This window comes from Theropithecus gelada, chromosome 3, assembly GCF_003255815.1.
Source record: "Theropithecus gelada isolate Dixy chromosome 3, Tgel_1.0, whole genome shotgun sequence".
Classification (NCBI taxonomy): Eukaryota; Metazoa; Chordata; class Mammalia; order Primates; family Cercopithecidae; genus Theropithecus; species Theropithecus gelada.
The window spans coordinates 120,081,472-120,094,329 of NC_037670.1; the positions used below are offsets into that span (position 1 = coordinate 120,081,472).

At 33.3% G+C, this 12,858-nt stretch overlaps 1 protein-coding gene across 1 annotated transcript in view; it reads left to right on the forward strand.

Moving 5' to 3' along the window:
- Positions 1–12,858, forward strand: part of SEMA3A (semaphorin 3A) — a 525,967-nt gene that overhangs the window by 487,018 nt on the left and 26,091 nt on the right. The window contains exons 16-17 of the mRNA XM_025380281.1: positions 1,492–1,583; positions 11,940–11,981. Of these exons, the coding sequence (XP_025236066.1) occupies positions 1,492–1,583; positions 11,940–11,981 (134 nt within the window). The remainder of the gene's footprint in view (positions 1–1,491; positions 1,584–11,939; positions 11,982–12,858) is intronic.

The window sequence follows — 12,858 nt, forward strand, 5'->3', positions numbered from 1 at the left end:
TGTCTGATGATGTGGATGTCTATCGGTCAGTACAGACCAGGGTCATCTGTCAGCAAAGTAAACTGATTACAGTAATTTTATCTTTTAACTAAGTTGCACATCATAGTATATTGATCCTAGTTGAGTAATCTGATTCAATTTGTGTGAAATTGTTTGAAATACTACTCAGTAAAACTTGATCTGGAAAAAAGATAAAGCTGTGTTTGGGTACCAGAGACCCGATCAGAGGCACTGAGTAGATTAACCTAATTTACCTTTAATCTTTAGTGTTATGAGTAGCCTAAGGTCCTGTAAATATAGAAGGATCTTCTTAAAAGTGTACTTTTTTTTTGGTTTAACTTTACAAGGGATAAATTAGCAACCTTTCTTGATCTCATGTAACATATCGTGTTGGTTCTCTAAAAATAGTTATCAATGAATTATTTTCTCATATAATTTATTCTTCGTTGACAAGATTTTCTTCACAATTACTTTGTTGAACTTGATTAAAAGGAACCAATTGAGGCCAACTAGATTTGATCAAGTTTAGTCAGAACTAGAAGGTTGAAGAGTACAATTTTTGAATTTAATAAGCTCCTGTTCCTCATTCCATCAAGGAACAGGAACATACTTGTAATACTGGAAAATTAATAACTTTTAAGCCCAACTTAAAATAAAAGTGACAACCCTTATTATTAAAACAAGTTGTCTCCTTCAAAAATGCAAATTGGAAAAACAAATAAGGTTTGAAATCTCTATAAAATGTGTTCAATATTTTTATGCTTTTGGCTTCTGAATGTTAAATTTCCTTAATGCTCTAAAATGGAATAACCAAAGTGTGCATTTTTGAAAGACCACAGCAATAAGTAATCCTAGGTGTTTACTTTGAGAAATCGGGTTATTGTCATTCATCACATAATGGCCATTGAGCCATCATTAGGAACTTCTAAGTACTAAAGACTTTTAGATGACAAGATGAGCAACCAGGGCTCTGAAGCTCTGACTACTTCCCTTGCTTGACAACATTCCTTGCATTTTTCATTTATATTGAGTCTTCATAGTAGGACCCTGATTTTGTAATAAAAGTGGAAGAACCTGTCATGACAAACTGATATTATTTTTAGGTTTTGTTTCTGAGACACCAGGCAATTAAGGAGATATTTTTAGAAATAATGAAAAGAATTGATCCAACCCAGGCAATCTCTGTAATAATTATTATATTTTTAAAAATGTATGCAGTCTCATGATAAAACCTTCTTCAAGGCTTAACATATTTCTAAAAATTCAGTCTTTTATATTCCAAGTTTGTCTTTATAGTTTACCCTTATACTTTGTCTAACTGCAAGAAATGCATTCGAATATGTATTTTACTCGTGTTTTGACCAAAAAATAAATTAAAAGGAAGACTGATATCAAAGGTTCTTTGTCTGACAAATACATATTTCATTCATTAACACTAAACTCTGTTCAGATCTACTTAACTTGTGGTCTTCTCCCCTCTTTCTTTCAAAGATGTTGGGACCGTCCTTAAAGTAGTTTCAATTCCTAAGGAGACGTGGCATGATTTAGAAGAGGTTCTGCTGGAAGAAATGACAGTTTTTCGGGTGAGTGCTGCTTAATTTCAAGTGTCAACAAGTTCAGTTGTACGTCTTTCCCCCAGGACAGCTGCACACCGAACTTGGTATGGACAAGTAGTCTAGCATACATACCCTTCTAATTAGCTTGTCAATTAGAAAACCAGACACTAGTCAAAATAAACCTTGAAACTTTCAATGCTGGTTAAATCTAAAGATGTAAAGAAATATATTTTTGGCTCATATTTTGTTTTCTCAATGATAAAATATATTATTTACATTTTATATTATTTATGTAAGTTACCTCAATGAACAAACTCTTCCCCACTCCTAAAATCTATTTTACACATGATAGTGTAACTGAAATGATATGTAACTTCTATGAATGTACTAAAGGAAATACATTCAGAATGACAGAATAGTGAAGACATTTTAATCAATTTTTAGCTTATGTATGAATTATTTTATATTTTCTTAAAGAAATCATTTGTTAGCAAAAGAAAATTTGAGAGGTCTATATCACTGACAGTAAATTTGTTATAGATTCCTAGTCTACACGCTTAAGAAACGTACAGATATTTGTCCCATTATCCTGAATCACAGACAGCCCAGGGGAGTTGTATAGGGTTGGAGGAATGGGGGTACAGGTGAGAGGGGTGTTGGGTGGGTGAAGGGAAAGAGGAGAACTGGAGTAGTCTAACATATACTACATGTCTGTTTTTCCTTTTGGGAAGTCAGCTAATAGAAATAGTTTAAATTGAAGCACACCTTGAGATGATTAATGACATATGATGGAAAAATATATGCCTGTAAATGTGTTATTTGAATTTTTTGATAAAAGAATAGAGCAAACATCTATTGAGACATTTATAACTGCAAAAAAACAAACAAACAAACAAACAAACAAACAAAACACCAAAACCGTGTATTAGAAGAAGTTGGTAGACAGAAAAATGAGAAAATATTGCATCTAGTCTGACAACTTCAAGTGATCTCATTTAGTCTTCAGGTGTCTGTGGTAGTTTACCTATGAAATGAATGGGCTTGATTAAAATTTTCAGTTGATTCAATATTTTAATGGTAAGCAGTTTTCCCAAGATGTCTTACCCCAATACTTTCATACCTATATACAATAAGTTATTCTTCCCTCTTCAGTAGTATTTTAAAGAAAAAATGAAGTATAATATGGAAAGCTTCTAATACATAGTCATTCAACTGGCATTATAATTAACATTGAAACATATAACTGGTGAATTGTAACATAGATGTTTTATGATAACAAGCTACACAATGTTCTACTGGAAAGGGTTTAGACTCTACACTCATATCTACATGACAAATCCATTTGGAACACTTAAACCATTCCTCTGAACTTCACCATCAGTAAAACAGTGAGCATAATACCTATTTCACCAGGACACTGGAAGACTTAGAAACACTGTAAGTCATGCATCAAAGACAATAACAGGCACTTAGCTCAAAATGTCATTGCTAATATAATTTTATTATTTTAGTTTAGCTAAACTGAAAATGAGCTACATTCCCAGTAGCCTTTCCTACTAATTCTTGGTTTAAGTCTTCAAAATAATAAAATAATCATAATTCTATTATGATTTTTACAATCAGGCACATTAGCCTTATTTATTTATAATAATTTGTATGCTAAAGTATCAAAGTGATCTAATTTATCAGTTCGGTATAGAATGATAACTAATCCTTATCAATCACCATGTCCCATAGGTTACCCCAATGAGCAAACACATTGGTACTTTATCTTAGAAATTAAAAACAACAACAGCTAACAACTATCCAAATGGACTCTGTTTGGCCACTATAGAGCATGTTTAGATTTAGAAAACTATACGGGCACTCAGGGATGGATATATAAATTGCTGTCTTGTCTTTATTGTTACATCTCCAAAACCTAAAATGTTTTTTAAACCAACATGTATTAAATGAGTGAATTAATTAGTATTGATGAAAAAATGAAATACAAGAAATTAAAGAATTTAAGGCCTTCTTCAAGGAGACGATGCTTAAAGTGAGGTGCCCAAGTATGAGAAAAATAAACTAGGAACAGTCACAAGTTATCCTGATTCTGCACCATATTATTCTCCAGTAGAAAACCTTTACCAACATATATTTGGAGACGAATTTTGCCACTACTATTGCAAATGAAGTTACAGGAGACACTAAAATATGGTTATCTTAAGAATTTCTAATTTCCAGAATCTCTTACTTTTGCATTTGTCATGGTTCCTTTGCATATTTCCTTTCAGTTATAATACATTTTTAAAATAGGGTTCATTGACTAATTTCCACTGTAAATAAATGTATATTAGTAGATATGATGGGACTGGCACAATGCTAAATTCTGGTGATACAGAGATGAACACTATAAAAGTGGTCTCTGACTTCAAGCAGCTCAAAGACTATGATGTGTTATCAATCTCAGTTTCTAGGACTTACTTTTCTACCTATTAATGCAATTACATTTTATTTTGTAAAATTGTATCATATCACAACATTGTAAAAATAAGGTTATTTTTTATTATTTAATTATTTTCTGATATTATGAATTAGAATGTGCATAATTTTGCAGTGATATTGTATCTTAGTGAATTTTTATTATTTATATCTCCAGGGATTTTAAGTTTATATTTCACATCTTGGCTATGTTGTTTAGTACATTAATAAGAATTTTAATTTAAAAAGGTGTTAATTTAAACTGACCTACTAAATGACTTTTAACAAAATTATGAAAATTATGAGATGTTGGAAATCAACAATCTTGCGAGTATAGTCATGCACTGCATAACAAAATTATGGACAAGAATAAATCCCACATATGACAGTGGTCCCATAAGATTGTAATGGGCCTAAAATTTCCTATTGCCTAGCATTTTCAATAGTTTACTTTCTGTTGTTATTTTACATTGTACTCCTTCTACTTATAAAAAATTAATTATAAAACATCCTCAGGCAGATCGTTCTGGAGGTATTCCAGAAGGTAGCATTGTTATTGTAGGAGATAATGTGTTATCTCCTATAATATAGAGATATCAAATATATGTGCTATTGACCCTGAGGTCCTTCCAGTAGAACAAGATATGGAGGTGAAAGACAGAGATATAGATAGATGATCCTTACCCTGTGTAGGCCTAGGCTAGTGTATGTGTTTATGTCTTCATTTTTAACAAAAGGAGTTTAAAAAGTAAAATAATAATAACAAATTTTAAATACAATAATAGTTCATAGAACAAGAATATAAGGAAAGAAAACATGTTGGGACAGGTGTCTAATATGTGTTTTAAGCTACGTGTTTTTACAAAAGAGTCAAAAAGTTTTAAAAATTCAATAGTTTATATTGTAAAAAATTTACAGAAAGCTAAGATTAATGTATTACTGAAGAAAGAAAAATGGTGACTACAAAGTCTACAGTGGTGTATAGCAATGTCCTAGGCCTTCACATTCACTCACCACTCACTGACTGACTTGACCAAAGCAACTGCCAGTCCTGCAAGCTCCATTCATGATAAATACCCTACACAGGTCTACCATTTTTAAATCTTTTCGACCATACATTTATTGTACCTTTTCTATGTTTAGATACACAAATACTTACTATTGTATTATGATTGCCTAAAATATTCAGTACAGTAGCATGCTATACAGGTTTGTATCCTAGGAGCAACAGACTGTATCATCTAGCCTAGGTAGTAGGTAAGTGTACTTTATGATTTTTCACACAATGACAAAAATCATGTAATGATGTGTTTCTCAGAATGTATCTCTGTCATCAACCCATACATGATGGTACGAGTATTTAATATCTATTAGATTTTTTTTTTTTTTAGCTTTTTGCAGTTTCCAGAGAAATACATAACCGACTTATACCTTTGATAGCTATTAGATGACATTTGTGTAGCATTTAAGATATCATGCAGTGGCTCACGTCTGTAATTCCAGCACTTTGGGAGGCCGAGGCGGGCAAATCACGATGTCAGGAGTTCCAGACAAACCTGGCCAGGATGGTGAAACCCCATCGCTACTAAAAATGCAAAAAATCGTCTGAGTGTAGTGGCGGGTGCCTGTAATTCCAGCTCCTCAGGAGACTGAGGCACAATAATCGTTTGAACCTGGGAGAGGGAGGTTGCAGTGAGCCAAGATTGCACCACTGCACTCCAGCACTGGTGATGGAATGAGACTCCATCTCAAAGAAAAAAAAAAATGTTTCATTATTATCAATCTGTAACAATTAAATGCAAATGAATACTATTGTGCTGGCATGGAAATGCTTTTTTCGGACTTTACAATTTTGGAAAAAGATTGTGCGTGAACAATATTCCTTTGATAGAAAACCATTTCAGCTCTCTTCTATAGTCTCTGCTATGCATTATTGTCATTATTATTTCTTTGGCACTCAAGTAGACAAAACATATTTGGGCAGAGTTTAGAGAAATATTTACTTTCAACATTCTATTCTATCAGGCAAAGTTCATACATATATTGTGGTCTAGCGATTGGAATATTTCACTGTCAAACTTTGTTTAATTTTACAGTGGGAAGAAAGAAAAACCCCACAACACATTAAAGTCATAGCTATATACAGTGAAATAAGCAGACAAATTTTACTGTTTCTTTGTTTCTATTTGAGCCATGTAAGGCAATCCATTTAAAATGAAATACTATAAAAAAGGTCAGGGATTATTTGACAAGGTAAATAGAAAAGTTAAAGATTTAGGGTAGTGGTAGTATCTGATATTCTTGGATTTTATTAAAGACATTTAATGATACCCAACCAGTTAATTTTACCATATTATCATCTTCACGAGACCATGTTCATTACGTGTTCTTGACAGAATGAATAACCAAACCTCATATAAATACATGAATTAAAACCAGTACTACACCCATTCCCATTTTTGAGGTTGGTTTCGGGAAAACACCCTGACTAATCATACATATTCCAGTGGTTTCAGTTAAATCCAATATACTTTTATTTGGGGTGAAATCAAATCTCGATCAGAGTATAGAAAGAAAAATATTCCTTAGTAATGAACATTTTCATTTTTGAGTAAAATTTTTAATAAGTAATAAGAGGTGAAATAAAACTGGCATTGGTATAGGACTCTAGAAATGACTTTGATTTGCTATAAAATACCCTAAATGACATTAAAGTACTAAGAAACAAGCCTAATTCCAAAAATGATTTGCAATCATAAACCTGAATTTCAATCGTATTTATTATGTGATTCTGAACACGTTAAAGTCAATTGAGCCTCAATTTTTTCATTTGACAATAAAGACTGTGATTATAAATACTTTTAAAAAGTGTTTTGTTTTAAAATTAAGATTACTAGTAAAGGCTGGGTGTGGTGACTCATGCCTGTAATCCCGGCACTTTGGGAAGCCCAGGCGGGAGGATCACGAAGTCAGGAGTTAGACACCAGACTGATTTTTCAACATGGTGAAACCCCGTCACTACTACAAATACAAAAATTAGCTGAGCATGGTGGCGCATGCCTGTAATCCCAGCTACTCAGGAGGCTGAGGCAGGAGAATCGCTTGAACCTGGGAGGTGGAGGTTTCAGTGAGCTGAGATCACACCACTGCACTCCAGCCTGGGCGACAGAGTGAAACTCCGTCTCAAAAAAAAAAAAAAAAAAAAAGATTACTAGTAAATGGTAGCTATTGTTAACTAGTTATACAAATGAAAATCTCTTTTAAAATGCTTGAAAATTCCATACATATACCTTGTTTTATAAAAATACTCAGAAGATACAAAAGCCTAATTTATGCTGATTTCTATTTAACTAGTCAGTTTGGGATTTTCTTTCCAGTACAATCAAAGAGGGTTTAGTTTTGAAACTGAAAGGTTATATCAAGTTGCAATGCTCTTAGGACAGTGGGCTTTATTTATAGTTCTACTGAATGCATGGAATTGCAAGGCAGTTACATTGATAACACATTTTAAACCCAATTTGTGAAATACTCCATGAACAGCTGAGCAGACAAATGAAAGTTTAATTTTTGTTCAAATGAAAACATAATTGATACTTTCCTAACCTAGTCTATTAACTCATTCTAGAAAAGTGTCCTTGTGGTTAGCATCCAACAGGCTGTGTCAGAATCTCCTGGGATCAGCAGGTTGAAAAGCTTTGCAAGTGAGAAAGTTTAATAAGGACTAGATTAACATATCTGAAAAAAAAATTGTACATTGGAGTCATAGAAAGCCTTGAAAAGATGCTAAGTTTTAATTTTATTTTTACTTGAACACCAATTAAATGCAACTGAAACCAGTTTCATGAAAACATGCTTATGAAGCTACATCTGTTTTAAATGGAAGTCATATTCACTACCCGCTATTTCTCAGAAAAAAATCCCCATAGCTTATTTAAATGAAGGTCATCTTAATATATTGTCTATTAAAATTCAACCACAGACAGCATATAGTTCATCTTATTCCAAACTGTTATTAATTTCCTGGTCTAAATAATAAATAAGGTTCCTTTAATTAATGGATTCTAGAATCTTAAGAACGTTAAAATCTTAATATGACACAATGGAGTCTGTTATGTACTAGGGTTTCTTTTATGTTTTACCATTTGTAAATGAAATATTTTTTATCTACCTTATAGATATTTGTTTTTTGTATTATTAAGGAACATGAAATGTATAAATATTAATCACCTTCATTTTTGAAAGTACTTACAGCTAGCTAATTTCACTTCAGTTACATTAGCTGTTAATACTTCTCTGCCTAAGAAACACTTTCTTTGAAATTTGATTGTAAACTTTACGTCATAAAAGTCTTCATGAAATAAGCTCCTTAATAACCGCATAACTATTTTTCATGTGAAATTGTTGGAATGAAAGAAGTATCTGTGGAAAATTTTCCTTACTCTTCTAAATTTTCTGTTTTGGTTATTGATTCTAATATTATACAAACCTAAATACAGTCTTCAACTTTTTTTAAGGCTGAATATCCATGATACGTTGTGCCCTTAGTTTTTGAGTTGAGGCTACTAAATTCTAAAGATTATATCTCTGCATAGAAAAAGTTGATAGACATTCCTTTCATCATAGTTGTCTTTATTATTGATAATTTTTGTGTAAAATTATTATATTTAATAATTAATATAAATCATTTAAGCTATAAAAATTGGAAACTATGGTAAATCTCTAAATTATACCATTACATTAATGTACCTCCTAAATCATTTCTTTCATTTGTGTCTCAGGCAGATTGTCTTAAATTTGTTAAGAAAATTCTGTTCTCAGCTCATCCATCAGATTTGAAGTAGAGATTTGCAGTTCTATAGCACATAGGGAGTAATTAAAAACACAAGAGTTGGGAGGCTGAGGTGGGTGGATCACGAGGTCAGGAGATCGAGACCATCCTGGCTAACACAAGCTGAAACCCCATCTCTACTAAAAATACAAAAAAAAATTAGCAGCGCTTGGTGGCGGGTGCCTGTAAGTCCCAGTTACTTGGAAGGCTCAGGCAGGAGAATGGCGTGAACCGGTGGGGCGGAGCTTTCTGTGAGCCGAGATCGCACCACTGCACTCCAGCCTGGGCGACAGAGCGAGACTCCGTCTCAAACAAACAAACAAACAAACAAACAGAAACACAAGAGCTTACTAGGGAAGAAAAACGGCATCCAAAGGAGAGTAGAAAGGAGTAGTCAAGGAACAGTAAATATGTTAGGAGTGGCTGGAGGATGAGAAGAAGACTGTGTTAAAGGTCATTAAGGAATAATTAATAAAGAATCCCAAGGCATAATGGAATTTATTAGAGGAAGCAGTCAAGAAAGAATAAGTCGTCAATAGTAACATATAAAACAAAGTCTAATAATAGTTATGGATACAGAAAAGTGTCCTATCAGCAATACCCAGTTCATTGGTGATTTCTGCTTCTGAAGATAGTAGGCCACCTCTCTAGAATAAAAGTTAGACTCAGTGGGTTGAGCAGGGAAGGCATTGGATGAGAGATGAACAAGCAAAAGCAGTGAGTGTAGACTATTCTAAATTATTTTTGAAGAAATTCCAGCTAAGCTATAAGAAACAAAGAAAGACTTAATAGAACAGCTATCTTTATCTTAAATATAAATTAAGTGTAAGAAAGAGAGTATAGTGGGGTAAGTTGAAGAGAGGAGAGAAAGAGGAACATTGGTAAAGAATTCGTTCATTCATTTATTCATTCATGCAAATATGTATTAAGAACTTGTAAATACCAGGCATAATTCCAGGTGCTAGGGATATGGCTGTGAAATAAACAGCAAAAATCTCTGTGCCAAATTGAGGGGGACAGGCAATTGGAAAGACACGTGAGATGCCTCAGCTGCCTCCTCACATCCTTTCACCTCACTTCTGATTCCTATGAGGAATGTTTTCTTTATGCCCCAGAAGGCCAAAAAACAAGCTAGAGTCACAGCTGGGGCTGTGGGAGACTTAACCCCCTGAGAGCATGGAATGAGGAATGGAATGAATAAGTACTTTTCTTGGTACAAACCTCAGTGGACAATTTGGAGAGTCATTGTCAACTATCCTTAGATTTTTTTTCTTAGTATTGACTTCCATAATACACTTTTAAATTGATTTTTTCCACCTTCTCAATCCTCAATTCTTTACTCTTGCCCCAAACCTGCAAACAAGATTTTATCTCAGATTCTGCTTTGGGAAGTGTGAAGAAACTTAGAAGACAAAAAAATGAATTATATGTATCTATATAAAATTTATTGATTATTAAGGCATATTAATAATATATTATTAGATACTCTGTGTGTGTGTGTGTGTGTGTATATATATATATAAAAAAAACTGGTAATAAGCACTAAAAAGAAAAACTAAAGCAAAGAAATGAGATGGAAATGTGTGTGTGTGCATGTGGGTGTGGGTGTATGTGAAAGAGAGAGAGACGAGAGAGGAAGAGAGGGAGGAGAGATCTGAATAAACACTATATGCCAAGCACATTTGTAATTTGTTTTACATGTATTAACTCATTCAGTCTTCTCACCAACCCTGTAAGAGGCACCATCTAACTTGCAAATGAGAAAACTGAATTACAAAAAGTTTACACACTTTGCCTAATACTGCATTTCTGGCCAGATTTGAATCACAATTTGAGATCTGGCAGTTTGGCTCCAGAGTCCAACTCTTCACACTTAATTTAGTAGCTTCAGTTACCTACACAGTGAGGTCTTTTAAGATCCTTCATTCCACCTAAGACTCTTTCTTATCAGACCTCTCAGAAACCCACAAGCAGTCTCTGTCTTCTCATCATGTTTGTCTTGAATGAAAGATACAGCCTGCAGCACAGTTCGTTGACAGTGAACCTAAAGGATGTAAACTCATGTGTTCAGTTATGTAGGGTTTGGTATCTGCCTATATCAAAGAACACAATTTATTTATGCAAGCCTATACACATTCATGATAAGCTCCAGATAGAACAATTAATGAAGTGCATTGGTGAGTGTTACTTTTCTAGTTATTACTCCTCTATGTTAACCTGTTGATAGACATTAAAGAGATTGTATTCTCTGGCAAAGACCTGGGTGTAAGTCCTTGCACAAGAAACCGTGTTTTTCATAATAATGAAGTAATCTCATCCCACCTGAGCTCTTGTAGTCCTTGTCAGCTGGAAAGTGACATACTCTCATCAGCTGTCATTGGTGTTGTTAGGAATGAGGCTGGCACTCTCAGCTAAGGCAGCATTCTCCAGTTGAACAGAACAATTTTCACAGAATACCAACATCAGAAAGGACCACTCTGAGACCATGATGAATCAAGATAAAAGCAAAACCATTTTGTAATCATGTCCACAGACAAAAACAAGAACATTGTCCAAACCACAAAAATGACCATACATACCCTATCCTGCCTATCACGAGTTACTGCTACTTCTTCACCAGTCACAGCTTTAGCCTTACTTTGTTCTTCCCTTCCAAATGATGTATGAAGACACTTAACCATAGAATTACCCCTGCTTTTTGACAATATCCAAGGTAGAACAAAGCTCTACTTCTTTGAACCCTCCCTCAATCACCTAACACAAGTCCAAAACATGTTTTTTCCAACACCTTCTCACTGTGCTCACTGCGCAGGCTCATGTTTTCCCTTATATTTTAGCAAACAATAACCCCAACTTGGTCAACTACAGGTATGTAGACTGTATGACATTGACACAATCTCATTGCCTGCTCCACATATTTGACCCTTATCTATGCAGTTTCTTTCATGTGTCTTATTTCCCAATCACATTGCTTCTTGTGGACACTGAAGTTCTCTCTCTCTGAAAACTAATAGCAGTGCCTTGAGTTAATTAACTAATAGCTGACTGTTCTAATTGACCAAACACCTCACATATTTCTTTTTCTCCTTTAGGAACCGACTACTATTTCAGCAATGGAGCTTTCCACCAAGCAGGTACTATCATTATGTATTACCATTGATATCCAATATTTTGTTAATTCTTGTGTTTCAAATAGATACATCTATTTATTTATCAAATTTCACAGATTTGTTAACAATTGTACAAAAATACAGGAGAAAACAAATATCATTCTTACAATAAGCTAGTAGATTAGAAACTGAAGATAGTTTTCATTGTCCTCATGTTTTTGATCAATCTCATCTGTGTTCTATAAACATATTTTCCAGATCATTATTTGTTATAAATTTTTACTTACAGCGTATTTTGGTCATTTCAATATAATTTACTCAATACTCAATAATAATTTTCATCTTTTCTGATTATATATATATATGTGTGTGTGTGTGTATACACTGAAATAGCATTGTGATATTTCAGGAATAAAAAAATTATAATTGATTCTTACTTTGCAAATATAAACAAAAATGCATTTTTAGAAGCTAGTAAAATTATTCACCGGCTATATGTGTTTGGAGGACCTCGACTTCAAAGTTAACTTTACTTTTCCCATAGTATTGTATGCTAGAGAAAACAAATTGTGCATTTAACTTTGCCTACATATCAAAGGAAAACAAAAAACGTCACTGCCAAATAAGTTCTAAAACTTCATGAATTCAAAGATTAAGGACAACATGTTAATAGTCTTTCTATTCATATCGAATGAATGCTTTGGCAAAACACTTCAGAAAAGTCAATTGCTTCTAAATACTGTGTAATATGTGTAAACAAATATAGTTTTAATGTCTAATAAATTATGTTTTCTCCATAAATGTTACCTAGATTTTCTTCTGTCCGTATATCAATGGTAACTTAAAAAAAAAAAAAAAAAAGCAGAAAACAAAAACAAAACAAAAAAAAGTAGAAAAAGCC